The sequence below is a fragment of the Strix aluco genome, chromosome 35, assembly GCF_031877795.1.
Source record: "Strix aluco isolate bStrAlu1 chromosome 35, bStrAlu1.hap1, whole genome shotgun sequence".
Classification (NCBI taxonomy): Eukaryota; Metazoa; Chordata; class Aves; order Strigiformes; family Strigidae; genus Strix; species Strix aluco.
In genome coordinates this window covers 178,559-199,462 of record NC_133965.1, presented here as the reverse complement: position 1 = coordinate 199,462, position 20,904 = coordinate 178,559, and the positions used below count along the sequence as shown (strand labels likewise).

Sequence of the window (20,904 nt, the reverse complement as noted above, 5' to 3'; positions counted from 1 at the left end):
GCGCTCGCGTCGTTGAGGCGGCTCCAAACCGCGCGCGCTGATTGGTTTTTCCTGCTGAGCGCACTCAGCCAATAGCTGCACGGTGTTTGGATCCGCCCCCGTTGGCGGGAAGAAGGCGGCCGGCAGGATAAGCAATCGTAACTCTCCCTGGTGGTCTAGTGGTTAGGATTCGGCGCTCTCACCGCCGCGGCCCGGGTTCGATTCCCGGTCAGGGAAAACACTTTTCCCCCCCCCCCGCCTCATTTTCATTTTAAATTTTTATCCACCCATTACGCCTCGGCCACGGCGCCTCCTTCCGTTCTCGGTATGCGCGGGCAGGAGGCGGGGGGGCAGCCGGTTTTAGTGAAAAAAAAAGGGGGGAAATAATAAAAAAACCTTTACGCTTTCCTATCGCGATAAAGCACGACAGGGGGGGAGGCACCGCTGGGATTCGAACCCAGGATCTCCTGTTTACTAGACAGGCGCTTTAACCAACTAAGCCACGGCGCCGCGTTCTCGCGCGACCCGCGTTAACGCTCCATCTGCGGCAGCCGCCGGCGGACCCGCCCCCACCCCCCCAGCACCCCCCGGGGACCCGCCGCCCCCCGCGTGTCCGCGGCAGCCCCGGTTCTCCCACGCGGTGGCCGCGCTGGGAGGGGGAAGCGCCGAGACCCGCGGGCGGGTTCAGGGACCGGCAGCCCAGGGGATGCCTCAGCCCCATCCTCGTTAGTATAGTGGTGAGTATCCCCGCCTGTCACGCGGGAGACCGGGGTTCGATTCCCCGACGGGGAGGCGTCGTCTTTTCGTTAAAATCCTTTTTTACCTTTTCCCCGGGACCTCCCGCAACCCCCCCGGATCCGCATCCCCGCGCTGCGCGCGGAGCGTGGATTCTCTTTTCCAAGACAAAAAAAAAAAAAAGGTTCAGAAGTTCCCCCCCCCCCCCGCTGATTTTATCCCCACCGCTCCGGGACGGCCCAACCGCCTCGATGTAGAGCGGGTGAGTCATTACACCAACTTTGTAACGCTCCCTGTGCTCAAGGATTGATATGGACCCCGTAAAGCTGACGGAATTATTGTTAAAATAACGCTAAATGGGTATTTTTACTGTGGTTGACACGAGCAGGGGTCCTGGAACGGCTGTGCGGAGGCGAGCGGCCCAGCCCCTTCCCACCGCACACGCACACTAACACGCACTCCCCGCTCCCCGCCGCAGACTGAGCGCACCCGCCCCTCCGCCGGCGTTTATATAGGCCGTTAGCGTACCTGAGGGGGAACTGCAAGCAGCGCGCTGGAGCCCCGCCTACCACAACCTCCCCTTCGCCATGTGACCAATCGCGACGCTCCCCTCACCCACCAATCAGACGGCGGTGCTGGAGTTTAAACCCAGCGTTTTGGCACCAAACCGCGCGCGTTTCCCGCCCTCGTGGATCCCTCCGGTGGGAGCCAGGAGCTGTTCGATCAAAATGTTCCCGCTGCGAGCAGGGGGCTGCGCTGGGACCCTCGGGACGCTCCATCCAACAGGATCGGCCTTGTGAAGGTGTCCGGGCAGCCACCCGTGCGCTGGGTGTTTATACTGCAACAAAGAGCTTCACTCTGCAGTCAGAATCGGTGTGACTGTGATATAGAAATGTTAAGAAATTAAGCACATCACTAAAGAATGGTTAGCTATAGTAGACCTGAGAGTTGTCTGTTTAAGCTAAGGCATTTTGAGCTGTGGGAACAAGGCATTTTTGAACTGTGAGAACAAAGAAACAAGTACACATAAACAAAGATAGAGGCCCCAAGGACCGAGGAGGTAGCACCATGGTGACAGAAGATAAACGGGCATTTTATGACCCAATGTAATGGGTCTGGGCCCCCGGCACCTGGAGATAGAGGACATTTATGACCCAAAAGGATGACTCCCGACCCAAGGATACGCATCACATTTCAGACATGGGACCCAAAAGGATGACTGCCAAGGATGCGCATCACATATCAAACATGGGAACCAGAAGGATGACTCCCGACCCAAGGGTGCGCATCACATCACATTTCAGATAAGGCGGAAGAAACTGTTGACACAAATCTTTAGAACTAATTACACTTTTGTTATAAATTTGTGCTGTGAAACCTCATGAATATGTATAAGATACCTGCATTTAAGTCATAAATTCACGGGCTTGGGTGTGCACGATAGGTAGAGAGATCCCCCGTGCACCCAGCGCTGCAGTGAAGAATGCCTGTTTTCTAACACTCTGAGTCTTAGAGAGTTTTTCTTCAACCACCTTTTCGGTATCAACTGTTCAGCAGGGATTCTTTATTCGCAGCGCTGGGGATCGCTCACCACGAGTGCTGCACCTACTAACAAAACACTGACTAATATGCACCAAAACCATACATATTCATCAGATTCCCTGGAAAAGGCAGTCTTATGCTAATGAGTTCTCAGAATTCATTTACATAGTCTGAGCGTGTGTAGTAAAAACAGAGTGAGGGTCTTCTCCCTCCTTAGCGGTCCACAGAGTCTTCCTCACACTGTCCGTTGGTTGAACTTTAGGTTTCTCGTGTCCATCTCTGGTCATGGAGTGACCTCATCCCTCCTTCAGCTCCTGTTTGTTCCAAGGAGGGCAGTTCAGACCAGCTTCCAGTCGCTTATCTTGACAGTGGCGTCTTCTTAGACACTTGGTTTTTAGGTTCCCGCTATCAGGGATGTACTCGGGGAGTTTTTCAGACTGTCCAGGGTCTGTCTTATCTTCACTAGGCAAGGAGTTAGAGGTTTCAAAACATCTTACAAGTGGGTAATGACTAGAGAGGGGAGTTAGGAAAAAAAGTACAATTACATACATTGCAGTAAAATACGGGAAAAATAAAAGCTAGTGAAACACAAGTGATGGTTAACGTTAAAACTAAATGTCCCACTTTACAGGTCCCTGTACATGAGCAATTTCAAGTGTACTTGTAGCAACTTCTCTTCAATACAAAAAAAAAGAAGAAAACGTGATGTTCAGGAAGGAGAGTAATTCAGTTAAACACAGTTGGGGGAGGAGGGGGGTTCATACTTAGCAGGAGGCGCTGGGGACATGAAGCAAATGCAGAACTGGTGAACAGGGAGAATAAAAAGAATAGGAAATTGTGAAGAAGGAAAAAACGACTAGCAGAGGATGGTTTCGATCCATCGACCTCTGGGTTATGGGCCCAGCACGCTTCCGCTGCGCCACTCTGCTACTTAGGGAACCAGGCTTTTGATTTGCGCTGATAAACCAGATTTGGAAACATTCCCGCCCGCAGCTCGGCGTGGGAGGAGACTGGGTGCGGTGCCCCGTGGGGAGGGTGGGACGCGATGGGGTTTTCCGAGGGAGGAGGAGGAAAACAATTGGGGTAAGGGGAGTCCCCTTCCGCGCCGAGTCGTTATTCCCCTCCCGCCAGGACCCTGCTGTAACGGCTCCATAAAACAAAGAAAGAAAAGGGGGAGGCGGCCGCCCCCGCTGGAGATGCCGGGGATTGAACCCGGGGCCTCATACATGCGAAGCATGCGCTCTACCGCTGAGCTACATCCCCTGCGCGCGCCCCGCGCCCACCGCCGCCCTTGGCACCGCCTCCCCCGGGAGGCTCCGCCCCCTCCCGGCGAGGCCCATGGCGGCGGGGCGGAGAGACGCGCCCGGCGGACGAGGTGGCCGAGTGGTTAAGGCGATGGACTGCTAATCCATTGTGCTCTGCACGCGTGGGTTCGAATCCCATCCTCGTCGGTCGCTTGACGTTTTGCTCTTCTCCTTCCGTATAAAATTTCCGCCCGTCATTTTTCATAATTTTTTGGGGCTCCCGCGGCACTTTTGGGGGGAGTGTGTGTGTGTGAGCCCGCGCAGTTCCGCACCCCGTCTGCGTGCTCCCTGCCCCCTCCGCCCCAGTTCCTCCAGGGGCTCCGTGACACACCGCAGATTTCAAACCTCCCCCTTCTATCGCGGAGCCCCCACCGTCGAATTTTCCAAGGCGCCCCCACCCGTTTTGGCAGGATTTGGGGGGGAGGGGGGCGCCGTGCGAGCTGTGGAGCGCAGCAGCGCCGTTTTCTAAACTGGGGACCCCCATTTTTTTGCAAATGTGGGACCCCCCCCACACCGGGCGGCGCATCCCGGGGGGTTCCCGGGGTGGCGAGGGGCGGGGGGGGGGGCGGCCGCCACCGCGGGTCTCTGTGGCGCAATCGGTTAGCGCGTTCGGCTGTTAACCGAAAGGTTGGTGGTTCGAGCCCACCCAGGGACGGCGATAAAAGTTATTTTCAACGTGAGTTTTATTTTTCTGGGTGGGAGCGACGCGTCGCGTCGCGTCATTGACTGTTCCCAGGAGAAACGCGGCTGGAAATGACGGGGGGAAAGGGGGAAAAATTGAAGTGGAATAAGGAAAAAGAAGCGCTGCATTGGCCGGGAATCGAACCCGGGCCTCCCGCGTGGCAGGCGAGAATTCTACCACTGAACCACCAATGCTCCCGCTAGGAACCATTTCAGAGACTCCGGAATAAAAGGATTAATCCCCAAATAGTACCATTCTGCGTAAAATTTTTCTGCGCCTGGTGGAGGGGGACCTGCTCTAATAGGGATGCCGCACTAATTAATATTAAGAGCGATTAGAAGCGTTAGAAGCGCTTCTCTTTGCCTGTGCCCCTTTACGGCCCGCAGCGCCCGTTTGAATTTCGCGCGCTCGCCGTCGATTGGCCGCCGCGGGCGGGCGGGCGGGGCCGCGAGGGGAATCCCGCGTCCGGCCCTCACTGAGCAGCGGCGGCTCCGTCGGAAAAAAGGGGCCGAGGGGGTCCGATACCGGTTTCTCCCCCGGGGAAATCCCGCTACGGTGCCGCAGAGGGGGGTTCCCGACAATTGCAGCCCTCAGAGCCGCCTTCGCTCCCCTCCGGCGCGGCGCGGAGCTCGCACAGGGACCAGCGCGGCTTCCGCGGCTCCACCCCGGCGCTCCACGCTGTGCTCGGCAGGATCTAAACGGCATGATCTGATTGGCTAATGACCAGCGTCTAATCACGGCTTGCGGTTTGGAGCCGGTATATTTGCATGCGCGGGGTCTCTCCGCAAGGGGCGCAGCGCGCTGTCTCATCCAATGGGAGTGCGCAGCGGTTGAATCCCTCATTTGCATAACGGTGCTATAAAAGGGGCGCCGCCCGCTCCGCGGTTTCACTCTGTGATTCGGTTGCGGCGACTCCAGCGACAGTGCGATGCCAGAACCGGCCAAATCGGCGCCCGCCCCTAAAAAGGGCTCCAAGAAAGCCGTGACAAAGACGCAGAAAAAAGGCGACAAGAAGCGGCGCCGCAGCCGCAAGGAGAGTTATTCCATCTACGTGTACAAGGTGCTGAAGCAGGTCCACCCCGACACCGGCATCTCCTCCAAGGCCATGGGCATCATGAACTCCTTCGTCAACGACATTTTCGAGCGGATCGCGGGGGAGGCGTCTCGCCTGGCGCACTACAACAAGCGCTCCACCATCACCTCGCGGGAGATCCAGACGGCCGTGCGCCTGCTGCTGCCCGGCGAGCTGGCCAAGCATGCCGTCTCCGAGGGCACCAAGGCCGTCACCAAGTACACCAGCTCCAAGTGAAGGCGCCCGGGCGCGGCGGCGGGAACCGGCTCCACTCACCCCAACGGCTCTTTTCAGAGCCACCCACTCGGTCACCAAAGAGCTGATGTTGCTGTTAAGATGGTCCTTTTTTTTGTCTTTCCGAGAGTCGTAGCGGTTTGGGAGGTTGTGGGAGGGTTGGGGTAGATATTGGGCGTTTTAAAAGCTGTCCTGAATACAGATTTTTTTACTGTTTTTCAAGAAAACGCTGTTTCCAGGCGGCATTTACGCCTTAAGCTGCGCACAGCCACGCCGGGTCGGGGTTGTTCATGCTGCCGCTTTGGTCTTCAAACCGCCGCTCCGCTCTGATTGGTCCAGATGGACGCGAACGTCATCGCGGGGCGGGGCGGGGGCTCAGGGAGCGGCAGCGCAGGTTTCCCTCTGGTCCGCACTGCCTCTCTATAAAGGCTCTGGGCGTGGCCGTAGCAGCTATTACGAGCGCGGGGCTGTGGGAGGGGTGGCACACCCAGAGCGAAGGTGCCCGATCCTGGACGTGGGTGTTATGTGGCGAAACGCACCGATACGGTGTAGGGGGAGTCGCGCTCTACCTTGGATTTTATCGCTTACAAAGCTTGTTTTGAGAAGTGTCATTGTTAGTCTCTTTGGGGGGCAGAAATAAGGCTTTTCTGAACTGTTAGAAGGAAATAAGTGGAAAAAACCCCTTGAGATTGCTGAATATAAAAAAACGCCTTACCGTGTACTTGAATACCAGCTCTGTGTGGGGGTGGGGGATACGCCCCCACCCTATTTTGTACCCTTAATATTTATTACCTAGACAAGGTGAGTTCTTGTGTGGGCGCTGGTGTGGGGGTGAGCTGGGGAATCCCAGCCAGGCTCGTTAACCCCCAGCGTTGCCTGCACGTAGGGCAGGGAATAAAAAGCACCAGTTATGGCCTTGAAGGGACAAACTGGGCCCCGTTCTTTCTGGGGTCGTTACGAATATTGTTTCACACATTTCGGGTCGCCCTGAAGCGAGATTTATCCCCAGCGCCCGCCCAGGCTACCGGCGTCGCTGAGTGAGATGCGGGAGGGGGAATCCAAACAGCGCGCAGCCATTGGCTGAGCCGATTCAGTAACGGACCAATCAGCGCGCGAAATTTGGAGCCGCTTTAGCGGCACGGTCGGAGGCGCTCCGCGCCGTGCTCTCAGCCAATGGGTGAGCGCGGACTGGAGCCTTCATTTGCATAAGTACAAGCGGCGGCAGCTCCGAGAACCGCGGCTCCGACTTCGCACCCTGACGCCTTTATTAATACAAATTAACGCGGTTTATTTCGGCAGCCGTCCTTGCTCAAGGCGTCATCAGACCCTCGATTAAAATCATCGTTTCACATCTTTGGGGGGCAAACCCCATCTTCTTTTCCAGTGTTTTTCTTGTCACGTTGCCGCTTTTGGGGCTGTTTAATAGAGTTTTGGGGCGATGGTGCGTTACCTCCGAGCCTCGATGCTCCCCCCGTGGGAGGATCAAGAGCAAAGGAATAATTCATTAACGCTCATTAGCGCCAACCCCCCCCCTCACCCCGCTCCTCCAGCCCTTTTCCTGAAGCGATGGGTGGCTCTGAAAAGAGCCTTTGCATTTATTAAAAAGAAAAATTATTAAAACCTCAAGGCCATCTGGAAGCTGCTCCCCCCCTCCTCCCGCCGCCTCACTTGCCCTTGGCCTTGTGGCTCTCGCTCTTCTTGGGCAGCAGCACAGCCTGGATGTTGGGCAAGACCCCGCCCTGCGCGATGGTGACGCCGCCCAGCAGCTTGTTGAGCTCCTCATCGTTGCGCACTGCCAGCTGCAGGTGCCGCGGGATGATCCGCGTCTTCTTGTTATCCCGGGCAGCGTTTCCCGCCAGCTCCAGGATCTCGGCTGTTAAATACTCCATGACAGCGGCCAAATAAACGGGAGCGCCGGCGCCCACCCGCTCGGCGTAGTTGCCTTTACGGAGCAGCCGGTGGACACGGCCCACGGGGAACTGGAGGCCGGCGCGGGACGAGCGCGACTTGGCCTTGGCACGGGCCTTCCCGCCCTGCTTCCCACGCCCCGACATCCCCGCCTGCTCCGCAGCGGCGAATGGCACCACCTCCCCCTCGCCCGGCCTTTTATACCCTGCTGGGGAGCGAAATGACGCGTTTTCATTGGCTGTGACCGCACTGGCCTGAGGACCAATAGAACAGCACTGCCTCCTGGCCAATAGTAACGCGAGGTTTGGAGCTGCCTCATTTCCATGCGGGGTGTGGCCAATCAGCGAGCGGCACGGATGTTATAAAGGGAGGCTGGCGAGAGCGGGCGTCGGGTAGGGCTGGGAGGCGGTGGCGGGAGGTGCGGCTTGTTTCTTCAAGGAACACATGGAAATTTAAAGCCTCTTTGTGTATTAAAGCTTTTTTTTTTCATATTAATAGCTCGGCACAAGTCTGCTGTGAGGCTGAGGGCAAGCCGCTGGCTCCCCCTCTCCCGCAAAAAAAGAATTTTAAGGCTTTCAAAGAGCTATTTCGGTCACTCGGCGCGACAGTGCCTCAGTCCCGTCACTCGCACACCCAAGGGCAGAGTCGCCGTCCGGTGCTGGGCGCTGATTGGCCGCGCTGGGATCCGGCGGCCTTCCCATTGGTCCGCGCGAGAGAAACGACTGGGGGGCGGTTCTCACTCAGGTCCGCCCTGAGCCTTCATAAGGGAGCTCCGCCCACCGCTGCCCCGCGGCTGCGCGTTTTGCGGCCTGGGGTTTACGTTCGCACACCGCTATTTCCTCAACAACACCTTTTTCACCTTAAAACCTTTAAAAAAGACACGGGTTTAGCCCCGAGGATCCGCCCTTTCGCTCTTTCTCCCCGTTAACCCCGGGGAGGGGGGGATTTCTGCCCGCGCAGCTCATGAGGAGGCGCCGGGCGGCTGCTGGCAGGAGCCCGGATAGCTCAGTCGGCAGAGCATCAGACTTTTAATCTGAGGGTCCAGGGTTCAAGTCCCTGTTCGGGCGAAGGCCGTTTCTTTTTCCTGCCTCTTTCCCCCTTCCCCCGCGCGGTCCCCGCTGTCCCCCCACCTCCCGGCCAGACTCTTTTTTTATTTGATATTTTTTTGGGCGGCGGAGGCGGCGTGGAGGCGTGTGGGGCGCGGCGGCGCTGGCCGGGCGGGCCGGTCCCATGGTGTAATGGTTAGCACTCTGGACTCTGAATCCAGCGATCCGAGTTCAAATCTCGGTGGGACCTTCCTCGCCTTTTGTGACCATCACCCTGTGTCTGGGCAGGGGCGGGGGGTTCCGGCGCTGCGTCCCACCCCTTTTGGGGACCTCTGGAGACACTTTGGGGACACTTTGTGCCCCAAGTGTGTCACAACCCCCCCAGGTATGACGTGGGTTTCCCAGAACGTGACCCACCCCTGGGGACTGTGTGGGACATCCCACACGTGATGTCCTGTGGGGACGGGTGTGACACCCCACGCACAACACCCTATCAGGGATCCCCTATGAAGTCCCCTGTGTCTGTCACCCCCACCTTGGGGACCACAACTGTGACCTGGAGGGGGAGGTGACCTCATGTCACCCTGTCCCCAAGGGACGCTCTTGTACCTCCAGCCACGAGCCCAGGACACAGCCCCCCTGGACACTGGCTCTCCCAGTCCCTCCCAGTCCCTCCCAGTTCCATTTTCCCCACGGCAGGACCTGGCTTCTCCTGCCCCATGTCCCTCCCCAGTGGTGGTGGCCCTCGTCCCCAGTAGGCAATTGGGGATGATGGGGACACAGTGCCCGGAGGGTTGTTGGCCCTGTGGGGCAAGGACAAGACCCCCGAGCAGCCCCGTGTCCCACAGGGGACAGCCTGTAGCACAGAGTGGGGACACAGGGACGTGAATATGGGGACATGGACAGGGTGGGGGGCACCGGGGACCATCTTCCCCCCCGTAATCTCCTTCGGGGCATCCCCAAGGCGGGGACGGCCGGGGACGTCCCGCTACCTCACCCCAGGCCAATGTCCCCTCGCCGCGGTGGCACTTTGACCTCGGTGCCACCAACCCCGATAAACCGATGACCTCAAAATTGCAAAATCTTCTTGAGCAAAGGGCGATACAGCAGCTGCCAAAAAACCTGTTTGATCCTTGTGATAATCTTAGAGCCCGTGAACACCCGGGGTTGCAAATCGGAGGCAAAGGTGACGCGCTCGGCGCCGAGGCTGCACCGGGCCTCTGGGCTCCTTTGGTTTTTTTTATTAATTTGCAGAAGGATGATTTGTCCCGTCAAGAAGCAGCTTGCCAGGTGCTCACACCCAGGTTGGGGATTTAAACAGCAAACTTTGTTTCTCTGCTGGCGAGGAGGAAAACCCCGTCTGTGTGTCGGTTTGCACAGGAGGGGGAGGCGCGCGGTGGCCGGAGCGTTTCAGCGTTGGAAGGGGCCGGAGCTGCGGCCGTTTGCCAAGAACATCGCGGGGGGAAAGGGAGCGGGTTTCTGGGGTGGGGTTTGCACTGGGCAGCTCATGGGTGTGAGCCGCCTCCGCGGTGCCACACCCACACCCCGGGGGAAAAAAAAAAAAAAAAAAAAAAAAGGAAAGAAAACAAACCACCCTAATCCTGGCAAAGCCGGGCCGGCGCCGGGGCAAGGTGCGCGTGGGGCGGCCCTTGGCCAGCGGCGCCCAGCGGGTGCTGCCGCGGCCCCGCGCCCGTGGCCATGGCGCTGCCGGGGGCTGTGGCGGCGGCGGCCGGGCTGCTGCTGCTGCTGCTGCTGCTGGTGCCGGCGGCCGCTCGCCGCTGCCCCTTGCTCTGCGTCGACTTCGTGGCCTTCGCCACCATGGTCTGGTCCTCGGCGCGTTGCCGCTGGCGGCTGAGCCGCCGCCGCCCCGTCACCCTCCTCGACATCTTCCAGGAGCACGCTCGTCGCCAGCCCCGCCGGCCGCTGCTGCGCTTCCAGGACGAGGTTCACACCTACGAGGACGTGGAGCGGCGCAGTAACCGCGCGGCCCGGGCGCTGTCGCGGCGCTTGGGGCTGCAGCCGGGCCGCGCCGTCGCCGTTTTCCTCCCCAACGAACCCGCCTACGTCTGGGCCTGGCTGGCGCTGGCCAAGCTGGGCTGTCCCATGGCCTGTCTCAACACCAACGTGCGGGGCCAGGCGCTGCGACACGCGCTGGCCACTGCCGGGGCCACCCTGGTCCTCGCCAGCCCCGGTGAGTGGCCCCCGCCCGGGGGGGGGTCGGGGCGCCGAGGGGTCCCTCCCCCCCGCCGCTGCCTCTGGCGGGGCGCAGATGGGCCTGGGGGGGGTCTGGGAGTGTCGGCGCGTGTGCGTGTGTCTGCACAGGTGGCAGCGGCAGCATGCGTGTCTACACGGGTGTCGGTGTCTGTGCAGGGACTTACATGTGTGTCAGTGTCTGTACACGTGTCTGCACGGGTGTCGGTGTCTCTGCAGGGATTTACACACATGTGTCGGTGTCCATACATGTGTCTGCATGTGTGTCAGTGTCTGTGCATGGATTTACACGCGTGTCAGTGTCTGTACATGTGTCGGTGTCTGTGCATGTGTCTACATGTGTGTCAGTGTCTGTACACATGTCTGCATGTGTGTCAGTGTCCGTGCAGGGATTTACACACATGTCAGTGTCTGTACATGTGTCTACACGTGTGTCAGTGTCTGTACACATGTCTGCATGTGTGTCAGTGTCCGTGCAGGGATTTACACACGTCAGTGTCTGTACATGTGTCTACACGTGTGTCAGTGTCTGTACATGTGTCTGCACACGTGTCAGTGTGCATGGATTTACACACATGTCAGTGTCTGTACATGTGTCTACATGTGTGTCAGTGTCTGTACATGTGTCTGCACACGTGTCAGTGTCTGTGCATGGATTTACACGCGTGTCAGCTCCTGTACATGTGTCTGCATGCCTGTCAGTGCCTGTACATGAATTTACATGCGTGTCAGTGCTCTTACATGCTCCTGCGCACATGCCTGTGACACGCGTGTGGGTGTGAGACACGTCAGGGCCGTTTACCCCGAGCGTGCGAGAGGTTGTTCCCATTGGGGCACACCACCCCCCCCCCAGGCTGGGGCGGTCACGGCTGCTTGTGCAGCCCTTTGCACACGCGTGTGCAACACCCCCACGCCCCGGGGAGTGTGTCGGGGTGCGCTGGCCATGCCAAGGCCACGGGTTAATCATCACCAACCCCTTCCCGGGGGTAAAGGTCCTTCTATTTTTTTTTTTGCATCACATTTTTGGGGGGAGGAAATGGGAAAAAAAGAAATCAGGGCAGGAGGCAGCTGGACCCCCTGGGGCCCTCAGGGGCCATCTGGGGGTACCCGGGTGCCCCCATGGCTGTGGGATCCCCTCCTGGCTGCTCACCCATCCGGGTCCCTGGGGGCGCCCGTCCCCCCCCGTCCCCCCCGTCCCCGCAGAGCTCCGGGACGCCGTGGAGGAGGCGCTGCCGGACCTGCAGCGTGACGGCACCCGCGTCTTCTACCTGAGCGCCCACTCCCCCACGCCGGGCGTCGAGGCCCTGCTGCCCGCCATCGAGGCGGCCTCCGACGAGCCCCTGCCTGCCCACCACCGCGCCAGTGTCACCGCCAAGTCCAAGGCTGTCTACATCTACACCTCGGGCACCACCGGTGAGACGCTGGGGCCAGGAACCCCAAACCTGAAGGGTCTGATGCTGGGAGGGGTTGGGTGCGATGGGGGAGGTTGTCCCCCCCCGCCGGGGGCCGTGCAGGTGACGTGGGGAGGTTGGAGGGGTCTGGTGGGGCCTTTCTCCAACCTTGACCCGCGTGGGGCCACCTGGGTCAGATTCCTCCTGGCCGTGTCCAGGGGACGGTTGGGTGTCTCCAAAGACGGAGACCCACCACGTCCCTGGGTCTGTCCTCGTTGGGACGGGGAGGGGGTGGGACCTCCCTCATCCAACCCCGAACCTGAACCAGATCCCACCCCGACCAACACAGGCACATCGGGCTGAGGTTCCTCATGGCTCCTCCCAGCGGGGTCTGGAGATCTCTAAGGATGGAGACCCACCACCCCCCGGGGAAGGGGTTTGCCCTCCCGTGCCACCCCTCAGCCCCAGGACCTCCCACCCCACATGAGAACTTCCAAGGAGGACATTTCCCACCCTCTGCTCCCACCCCCCAGGGCTGCCCAAGGCAGCGGTGATCACCGAGACGAAGCTGATGATGGTGGCCAACCTGGGCCGGCTCTGCGGCCTGCGGCCCGATGACATCGTCTACACAACGCTGCCGCTCTACCACGCGGCTGGGCTGCTCATCGGGGTGGGAGGGTGCTTCGAGGTCGGTACGTAGCCACGGCGGCCACGTGGCCCGGCCAGCAGGCGAGGACAGGCAGAGAGAGGTGTTGGGGATGGAGGGAGGGAGGGAGAAACATGTGGGGAGGGGGAAGAAGAGGGAGCTGTGTCCACAGGTGGATGAGTGGACAGTTTAGATGGATGGACGGACGTTTTACGGAGCTGGACAGATGTTTTCTGAAGATGAATGTTTTAAGCAGATGGGCAGGTGGATGTTTTATGGAGCTGGACAGATGTTTGAGATGGACAGATGTTTAAGGAGATGGACAGAATTTTTCTGGAGGTGGACTGAAGGATGATGGAAAAATGAGGATGGAGAAAAGAAAAGGAAAGAAGAGAGAAGAGATCTCTGTAGCGATAAATGGATTAGTGGGGGGGTGGACGGACAGACGGCAGAAAGCGTAGGGATGGAAAAGGAAAGAGTCGGATGAAAAGATGACAGGAGAGGAGACACGTGTCTACATAGCTAACGGGTGATCGGGGGTGAACGGACAGGACAGACACTGGTGGGGACGGATGGACGGACGGAGAAGAGGGAAAAACCCGAGCGAAAAGGGGAGGGGTAACCACCACCCTGCTGCGTCCCCACAGGAGCCACCTGCGTCCTACGGGCCAAGTTCTCCGCCTCCCAGTTCTGGGATGACTGTCGCCACTACAACGTCTCCGTCATCCAGTACGTGGGTGAGCTGATGCGTTACCTCTGCAACACGCCCCGGGTAAGTCCCCGCCAGCCCAAAACCCACCCCAGGGGGGGAGATGACGACGTGGGGCGCGCCCTGAGATGGTTCTTGGTCACCCCACAGCGCGACAACGACCGGGAGCACGGGGTGCGCTTGGCCATGGGCAACGGCCTGCGGGCGGAGGTGTGGAAGGAATTCCTCCAGCGCTTCGGGCCCGTCTCCATCTGGGAGTTCTATGGGGCCACCGAGGGCAACGCCGGCTTCATCAACTACACCGGCAAGATCGGGGCCGTGGGCAGAGACAACGTGTTCCTCAAGGTGAACGGATGATGATGACGCTGGTGGGGGGAGCAAACTCTCCCTGCCCTGGGGAGATCAATACTGCACCTCGAGTTGGGTTGACGCCAAGAGTGGGGCATCTCCTGGATACCCTCTTTGTGGTGACGCAAATGGTGACTCCTGGGGGAGCCGACACCGTCCATCAGGCTGGGTTGATGCACAAGCAGAACCTCCAAGATCCCCTCTTCATAACCAAAAAGAGTTCCCTCCACCTGGTTGGCCAACATTGACCCAACAGCATTGACTCAGTCTAGGTTTGGCGTGTCCATGGTGACCTGGACATCTTATAGACCCTGAGAAAGGCCACTTCGGTGTCACTTCAGTCCCCAGCCACCCATGTGTTGAGCAAAAGCTACAAACATCAGGTTTTCTCCACCCTTGTCCCACAGTTGCAACTCTCAGCATTCTCCCTCGGGCCTTTGATTTGAAAGATTCCGCAATGAGTTTGGTCACCGGTTGAACCTATTAAGAGTAAATCTCATTTGAAGGGTGATTAACTCCTTTATATTTAAATATAAAACAAGCGGCTGCTCAGAATGTTGGGATTTGGGGTGGGGGTGGGTGGGGTGGGTGTGTTTCTGTGGGTTGTAATGAACAAACAACAGAAGATTGGCGCTGGCGCTGGAGGGAAAAGTCTTCTCGCTGCTTTAATCCCGCCTTTCTCTTCCACCCACCGGTCTCTCTCTCCGTCTCTCTCCTGCCCTCCAGACTTTCGCTCCCTTTGAGCTGATCAAGTACAACGTGGAGAAGGACGAACCTGTACGTGACGAGCGCGGCCTCTGCATCCGAGTCCACCCCGGTAAGAAGAGATGAGCCTTTCTGGGAGGAAAGAGGAGCAGACGAGAGGGTTGAGATGCATCAGAGCCACCTCTTGGTCCTTATCACCATCATCTTGGTGGCTGGAAGCTACCAGAAACCCCTCAAAGACACAGGAATGTCATCCCCGAGCCGCTGGTGGGGCACAGAGGTGACATTCCCCAGCGCTGGCCGCTGCTGACCGGCCTCCAACCCTCCTTTCCCTCCCCAAAGGTGAGACAGGGCTGCTGGTCATCAAAATCACCAAGAACACCCCTTTCGATGGCTACGCGGGCGATTCCCAGAAGACAGAGAAGAAGGTCTTGAGGGACGTCTTGGTCAAAGGTGACGCCTTCTTCAACAGCGGCGACCTCCTCATGATTGACCATGAACGATTCGTCTACTTCCAGGACCGAGTGGGAGACACTTTCCGGTAACTCCGACGCTCTCACACCCACGTCTGCGAGGGCAACGTCCCCTCCCAGCCCAAACGCCCCCTCACAGCTTCATCCCTTCTCTGTCCTAGTTGGAAAGGCGAGAACGTGGCCACAACAGAGGTGGAGGCCACTCTTGCCATGGTGAACTTCATCCAGGAGGTCAACGTCTACGGAGTGTCTGTGCCGGGTGAGTACCGGGGGCTGCGGGGAGGGCGCGTCGGACCAAAATCAGAATCTGATGATGTTTCTGCCATGTGATGTGTCCCCAAACACGCCGAGCGGCCACTGAGAAGCCTAAAGCAGAATGGAAGGGCCCTACAATGATCATCTAGTCCAACTGCCTGACCACTTCAGGACCCAAAATAGAGTCCAGTGTTGTTTTGGGCTCGTGATTACCACCCCAAGGGTCCAAACAGCCACCAAGAAGACGAAGACAGGACTGGGTTGCCCAAAAGAAACATCTAGTGTTGTTTGGGGCAAGTAACACATCCACGTAATGGACCACTAAGGCGGCTAAAGTAGGACTTACTGACCCAAAATAAGTTTCTGGCACGGCTTTGGCACACAGTGGGCTCCTGTGAAGGTCTGAGTGGCCACCAGGAAGGTCAGTGGAGGCCTTGGCTGCCCAAACCAAGTGTCCAGCATTGTTCTGGGCTTGCAACATGGTCCAAGTAGCCACCAAGAAAAGTAAGATGGGACTCGGTTGCCCAAAAGAAGCATCTGGTGGTGTTCTGGGCAACTGACATGTCTCCATGATGGTCCAAGTGGCCACCAGGAAGAGTAAAAGGTGACTCAGAAGTGTCAGTTCCTGTTTTGGGCACACAAAGTGCCACCGTAATGGTCCAAGCAGCCACTAAGGAGGCAAAAAAAGGAAATCTTCACCCAAAACAAACACCCAGCATCGTTTTGGGTACACGATGTGCCTCCATCAGGTCCCAGCGGCCTCCCTGAAGGCTAAAGGGGACACATCCACCCAAAAGCAGCGTCCAGCGTCGCTCTGGGCACGCGACGGGTCCCCAGAGCAGCCCCGAGCCCCGCGGTGCCGTTGCAGGGTGCGAGGGGCCGGTGCGGCATGGCAGCCATCCGCCTGCGGGCCGGGGCCAGCTTCGAGGGCGAGCACCTCTACGCCTTCACCAGGGAGACGCTGCCCAGCTACGCCGCTCCCCGCTTCGTGCGGATCCAGGTCAGCGCTCCCGGCTCCCTCGGGGCGGCTCCGGGGGGGGGGTTTCTTTTCGGTTTTTTGCCCAGTGAGTCCCTTGGGCGGTTCGGGCGCCAGCGCCGGTTTCCAGCGACTGCGTCGGCGTCCCCCCAGCTCCCACGATGGCCCCGCTGAGGGTGCGGGGTCCCCCCGTTACTGGTGACAGTGCTGGTCCCTCGTAGCGGGTGACGTCACCCCAGTATCGGTGACAACGCCGGGGTCACCCTGCTGACGGCGCCGATCCGCCTCCTGTGGGCGTCTCGAGGCCCCACATGGGTCCCCCCGGTCCTGCGGCACCGGCTGCCCCGTCCCCGTTTCCCGCAGCGTCCTCCCGTGCTGGCAGCGCCGGGGTCCCCCGTTTCTGGGTCACCCATCCATCCCCCCCGGTTCTGAGCACGCCGATCTCCGCAGGACGCTCTGGAGATCACGGGGACCTTCAAGCAGTGCAAAGGCAACCTGGTGAGGGATGGCTTCGACCCCGGCGCCACCCGAGACCCCTCTTCTTCCGCGACGACACAAAGAAATCCTACGTGCCCCTGAGCCCCGACACCTTCGCCGCCATCCGCGACATGAGGCTCAGCCTGTAGGAGCCGGGACCCGCCGGGGCCTCCTGGGGCAGTAACGGCCTAAGGGCCACCGGCGAGGCCAATTTGGGGCTAATCGGGCGTTTTTCACTGTCTCTGGGGAGTTTTTAACGGTGTCGGAGCACGATGAGGGTGACGGGCTGGTCTCGGTGCTCGCTATCCCGCTCCGGCACCTCCGGGCCAAGCCGGCTGCGGAAATTAAAGGCTTAATTCTGATTATTTGGGTCCAGGCGGGCACTGGGCCGTTGAGGGCCGTTTTCTGGGGGCTGACCCGCTCGTTTTCCTTGCTGGAGGGGGCAGATGGTGCCCAAAATCCTCCCCTCTGCCGGGAATATCTGCTCAGCGCCTCAGGTTCAGCCCTGGAGACGCATCAAGCGCCAAAACACTCTCACACTCCCACCCGCAGCTCGTGGAGCCACTTCAGCTCACCCATCCGCAACAAAACCGATTTATTTCTCCCCAATCTAATTTTCTGGCCATCAGTGACCTAAACGGGCTGGGGGAGGCAGCCCAGGCTCTCCCGTACATGTCAGACCCCCACGACGCACACCCAGCCCCCCCCGCCCTTCCCCAGCACCCGCCGGGGGGTTTTAACCCCCACAACAGGAGCTTGTTTCTCCCTGCGGCCGCTTTCTGCCGGGTCGCTGAGCAAAACCCGCTCGGGGACGCTCTCCGGCTCCTCTCGCTCCCAGAGGCGAGCCGCCCTCTTCCGTTTTTCATAGAAAAGGTGAAATCTTTATTTACAAACCTTCCCGGCGGCACCGGGGTGGGGAGGAGGAGGAGCAGAGCCGCTTTTCTGCCGGGAAGCTTCACTCGGCGCCGTCCCCGAGGAGCTGCAGCTCCACCAGCCGCGCCGGGGGCTCCTTGGGGGGCCGGCGAGCCTCGGGGGGGCCGCGCCGCTCACGCTGCAGCTCCCCCACACGCAGCCGCAGCCGCTGTTCCCGCCGCTTGCAGGCCTGGAGCTGCCGCTGAGCCTTGTCGAGGGCGTCGAGGGCGGCCTCGGCGCGGCGCTTCCAGAGCAGGGCGCTGCCCACCTGGTAGCTGTGCTCGCTCTGGATGTAGGCCCCGGCCGGTGGCGGCAGCCGCAGCATGTACAGGGAGGGGGAGACGGGGCGGGGGGGGGCCGGGGGGTCACCCTCGGGGAGAGCTGGGGTAGCCGTGGCTTCCTCGTCCCCTGTGGCCACCAAAAGGCTGTCCGGGAGGGGACCGCGGGCACCCGAGGGGCCAGGAAGGGCTGGGACACCCCCGTGGTCGCCGGCAGGGGGGGCACCGGGGTCTTCGCCCTCCCCGGGGAAGCAGGAGACGTCGGCAGTGAAGGGGGGGTCCGGTGGGGAAGGGGTGGGGTCCTGCCTGCACAGGGGAAGAACAGATTAAATTGGGGGGGACCCAGCAGCACCCGACATCACCCCCACGCCCTGGGACTCACCTCCACCTCCTGGTGGCCCGAGGGGGCTTTGGGGTGTCACTCTCGGGCGTGGGGGGCTTCGGCTTGGTGGCCCGGGGGGGTTTGGGGGAGGCCGACTCGAAGACGGTGGGCACGGCCCCTTCCTTGAGACGGTGGTAGCCACTGTGGGGGGTCGGGGGGGGTCAGTGGGTGGCGTGGGGCACTTGGGGGGCCCCCACAGGCCTGGGGGGCGGGGGATCCCCAAGGTGCCCCATGTCTGTCAGTGTCCCCGGGGTGTCCCCAAACCCGCGGAAGTCTCTGGGGGTCTCTGCAGCTCTGAGGGGTCCCCACAAGCTCTGGGGAAGACTTTGGGGAAACTCAAAAGCCTTAGGGGGTCCCCAAAATGCCTTGGGGGGGGTTCCCACAGCCTGCAAGGTCTCTTGGGTCCCCTAAAGCCCTGAGGGGAAATAGAATGGGGGGGTGTGTGTCCAAAAGCCCTTGGGGGCACCCCACAACCCCCAGGTCCCTGGGGTGGCCCCAAGACCTTGGAGGGGGGGAGGGGGGCGGTCCCTGGGGTGCCCCAAAGCTCCAGGGGAAGGTTTGTAGGCACTGAAAAAGCACTGGGGAGTATGTGGGGGGGTGTCCCCAAAAGCCTTGGCAGGGTGATCCATAACCCCCAAAGTCCTGGGGACCCCCCAGCTGGGAAACTGAGGCCAGGGGGGGCCAGTCAGAGCAAACCATTTCCACTCCCAGCAGGGGACGGGCAGAACCCAGTCTGGAGAAATCCCTTTGAAACCAAAGGGGGGGCACGTTGTGCATCAGGCTGCTCCCTCTCCGCGGCGGGGGGACACGCCGTACCTGAAGCCGACTATCTCGAAGCAGCTCTTCTCGAAGTGCTGGGAGCAGAAGTAGATGTACTTGGAGGCCGGGTCCCAGCGGCCCTCCCCGCTCGCGTCCCGCCGCTGGCTGTTCTCCAGCCACAGCGCCCGCCGTGGGTTGTCCTTCTTGGGCAGCCTGGGGGGGCGGGGGGGACACACACGAGTCAGCTGTGGGGCTGCGGCCTCCAATCGCCCCCCAACCCGTTTTCTGCAGGGGTGAGGGGCTGCACCCCCCCGCCCCCCGAAAATGGAACGGTCCAGGGAGGCCCCGTTAAAGGGGATGGGGCTGAACCATCCCTGAAATGGGGAGTTGGGCAAGGAGGGGGCACCCCAGCTCGTCCAGATCATTGCTAAGGGCGGGGCCATGCCTGGGAGGGGCCATTGCTAAACGGGGGGACACACACTGATATGGGGGGGGGACACCTGGGATGGGCCATTGCTAAAGGGGGGGACACATCTGGGCCAAACCATTGCTAGAAATTGGCGGTGGCAAATGAAGCGTGAAAGAGGTGAAAAAACACCCAAATAAAATCATCTCACGGCAGAAACAGTGAAAGCGCTCGGGGGGGGCAGGGAAGAGGCGAACGGGGGCTCCCCCCCCGCCGAGGGGCGCGGGGGCACCCACCGGTGGAAGGAGATGCCTCGGTCGCGGGTCTCCCGCGTGTCGCGGGTGCAGCAGCCGGCGGCGGAGCAGTGACGGGGCATCTGGGGGGGGAGGAAGAGGGGAGTGAGAAGATTCTTCCACGGGAACCCCCCAAAACTCCACCTGATCGCGGCTCCCCCCTGTGCCGTCCCCCCAACCAGCCCCCACCCCCAAATCCGTGTGCCCCCCCCGCCAGCCCCAGAGGCCCCCCATGACCCACCCCCCGCCCCCCCACATCCCCGCGTTCCCCCAAGCCGGCCCCTCCCCCCGAGACACCCCAGACCCCGGGTCCCCCCCCGAGCCCCACAGAGACCCCCCGGCTGCCCCAGGCCCCCCCGGGCCCCCCCACACCCACCGGTGCCCCCCGGAAACCCCCGGGCGGCCCCGCCCCGCGCCATGAGGTGACGGGGGGCCCCGACCCCCCCCGGGACTGGGGACGGAGGGGACACGTCGGGAAGAGTCCGGGCGCCCCGGGGCCGCTGCCAAGGGCCGCTCGCGGGGGCCGCGGTTGCCAAGGGGGGGGGGCGGGGGGGCCGGAAGGGGCGGGGCCGGGGCCGGACTCTCCCTCCCGTCCCCCCCCCGGGGCCGGTTCCGGGGGCCGGTTCCCGGGGCCGGTCCCGCTCCCCCGGCCCGGCGCGGCCTCACCTCGGCGCTCCCATCCCGCCACCGCGGCCGCCCCCCCCCGCCCGCGCGAGACTCCGCGGGACCCCCCAAACCTCGCGAGAACGCGACACACCCCCCCCCCCCCTCCCCGCCCAGCGCCGGTAAGCCCCGCCCCTTCCTTCCTTCATTGGCTGCGCCCCGCCGAGGGGGCGTGGCTACCACGCACCTCGCCCTGCCCCTCTTTCCTCATTGGCTGCGCCGCAGCGGTGGGCGGAGCGTCCTCCCCTGCCTCCTCACCCTCGTCGTATTTGCATACTGCACTCTCATTGGCCAGGCGAGCCCCGCCCCTTCCTATTAGCCGCGCGAGCCCCGCCACCCACCGCGAGCGTTTCAAGGCCCCCCCCCCTCCGCCAGGTTTTGGGGTGTTTCAAGGCCCCCTCCACACAGGGCCACTGTATCAGGGGCTGGGGGGGGGCTGAGACTCCCCCCCACCTTAATTGGGGTAAAGAGGGTTTCGAGGTCCCCTCGACAGGGTTTTGGAGCGTTTCAAGGTCCCC

General features: G+C 61.0%; 4 protein-coding genes and 10 non-coding genes across 16 annotated transcripts; 8 read left to right on the top strand and 6 right to left on the bottom strand.

Annotated features, from left to right (window-relative positions):
- Positions 1–144: 144 nt before the first annotated feature.
- Positions 145–216, top strand: TRNAE-CUC (transfer RNA glutamic acid (anticodon CUC)). The gene has a single exon. It is a non-coding gene; the product is annotated as a tRNA-Glu (tRNA).
- A 199-nt stretch (positions 217–415) lies between these two features.
- Positions 416–489, bottom strand: TRNAT-AGU (transfer RNA threonine (anticodon AGU)). The gene has a single exon. It is a non-coding gene; the product is annotated as a tRNA-Thr (tRNA).
- Positions 490–699: 210 nt separating this feature from the next.
- On the top strand, positions 700–771 carry TRNAD-GUC (transfer RNA aspartic acid (anticodon GUC)). The gene has a single exon. It is a non-coding gene; the product is annotated as a tRNA-Asp (tRNA).
- Positions 772–3,113: 2,342 nt separating this feature from the next.
- On the bottom strand, positions 3,114–3,185 carry TRNAM-CAU (transfer RNA methionine (anticodon CAU)). Its single transcript has one exon. It is a non-coding gene; the product is annotated as a tRNA-Met (tRNA).
- A 262-nt stretch (positions 3,186–3,447) lies between these two features.
- On the bottom strand, positions 3,448–3,519 carry TRNAA-CGC (transfer RNA alanine (anticodon CGC)). The gene has a single exon. It is a non-coding gene; the product is annotated as a tRNA-Ala (tRNA).
- A 106-nt stretch (positions 3,520–3,625) lies between these two features.
- Positions 3,626–3,707, top strand: TRNAS-GCU (transfer RNA serine (anticodon GCU)). The gene has a single exon. It is a non-coding gene; the product is annotated as a tRNA-Ser (tRNA).
- A 434-nt stretch (positions 3,708–4,141) lies between these two features.
- Positions 4,142–4,215, top strand: TRNAN-GUU (transfer RNA asparagine (anticodon GUU)). The gene has a single exon. It is a non-coding gene; the product is annotated as a tRNA-Asn (tRNA).
- Positions 4,216–4,365: 150 nt separating this feature from the next.
- Positions 4,366–4,436, bottom strand: TRNAG-GCC (transfer RNA glycine (anticodon GCC)). Its single transcript has one exon. It is a non-coding gene; the product is annotated as a tRNA-Gly (tRNA).
- A 631-nt stretch (positions 4,437–5,067) lies between these two features.
- On the top strand, positions 5,068–5,647 carry LOC141917209 (histone H2B 5-like). Its single transcript, XM_074810311.1, has one exon. The coding sequence runs from the start codon at positions 5,171–5,173 to the stop codon at positions 5,549–5,551; it is 381 nt and encodes a 126-aa protein (XP_074666412.1). The 5' UTR covers positions 5,068–5,170; the 3' UTR covers positions 5,552–5,647.
- Positions 5,648–6,804: 1,157 nt separating this feature from the next.
- On the bottom strand, positions 6,805–7,716 carry LOC141917208 (histone H2A type 2-C-like). The gene has a single exon (XM_074810310.1). It carries the CDS (start codon positions 7,600–7,602, stop codon positions 7,213–7,215), a length of 390 nt encoding a protein of 129 aa, XP_074666411.1. The 5' UTR covers positions 7,603–7,716; the 3' UTR covers positions 6,805–7,212.
- A 734-nt stretch (positions 7,717–8,450) lies between these two features.
- TRNAK-UUU (transfer RNA lysine (anticodon UUU)) lies at positions 8,451–8,523 on the top strand. The gene has a single exon. It is a non-coding gene; the product is annotated as a tRNA-Lys (tRNA).
- Positions 8,524–8,680: 157 nt separating this feature from the next.
- TRNAQ-CUG (transfer RNA glutamine (anticodon CUG)) lies at positions 8,681–8,752 on the top strand. Its single transcript has one exon. It is a non-coding gene; the product is annotated as a tRNA-Gln (tRNA).
- Positions 8,753–9,678: 926 nt separating this feature from the next.
- Positions 9,679–16,842, top strand: SLC27A5 (solute carrier family 27 member 5). The gene is given in 11 exon segments (XM_074810312.1): positions 9,679–10,693; positions 11,917–12,126; positions 12,638–12,796; positions 13,398–13,522; positions 13,610–13,804; positions 14,534–14,624; positions 14,855–15,053; positions 15,147–15,248; positions 16,117–16,240; positions 16,667–16,751; positions 16,754–16,842. Coding segments are annotated over 11 exon segments (1,872 nt in total). The 5' UTR covers positions 9,679–10,200.
- Positions 14,510–20,450, bottom strand: THAP7 (THAP domain containing 7). 3 transcript variants are annotated; one of them, XR_012621258.1, is made up of 6 exons: positions 20,390–20,450; positions 19,727–19,806; positions 19,082–19,237; positions 18,266–18,406; positions 17,588–18,189; positions 14,510–14,644 (listed from the first exon to the last, which is right to left on the bottom strand). XR_012621258.1 is itself a non-coding variant. In XM_074810285.1 (5 exons), exons 2-5 carry the CDS (start codon positions 19,804–19,806, stop codon positions 17,649–17,651), a joined length of 918 nt encoding a protein of 305 aa, XP_074666386.1. In that variant the 5' UTR covers positions 20,390–20,450; the 3' UTR covers positions 17,272–17,648. The 3 variants fall into 3 exon arrangements, 2 of the variants coding, with proteins under 2 accessions (XP_074666386.1, XP_074666387.1); XM_074810285.1 differs by lacking the exon at positions 14,510–14,644 and having other exon boundaries at positions 17,272–18,189; XM_074810286.1 differs by lacking the exons at positions 14,510–14,644; positions 20,390–20,450 and adding an exon at positions 20,100–20,280 and having other exon boundaries at positions 17,272–18,189.
- Between the last annotated feature and the right edge of the window lie 454 nt (positions 20,451–20,904).

Coding starts and splice junctions, on each gene's coding strand:
- THAP7 (XM_074810285.1), bottom strand. CDS start 19,806: ATGCCCCGTCACTGCTCCGCCGCCGGCTGCTGCACCCGCGACACGCGG. Junction 19,238..19,726: donor CGAGGCATCTCCTTCCACCG/GTGGGTGCCCCC, acceptor CCGCCCCCCCAG/GCTGCCCAAGAAGGACAACC. Junction 18,407..19,081: donor TTCGAGATAGTCGGCTTCAG/GTACGGCGTGTC, acceptor GACCCCCCACAG/TGGCTACCACCGTCTCAAGG.
- LOC141917208 (XM_074810310.1), bottom strand. CDS start 7,602: ATGTCGGGGCGTGGGAAGCAGGGCGGGAAGGCCCGTGCCAAGGCCAAG.
- LOC141917209 (XM_074810311.1), top strand. CDS start 5,171: ATGCCAGAACCGGCCAAATCGGCGCCCGCCCCTAAAAAGGGCTCCAAG.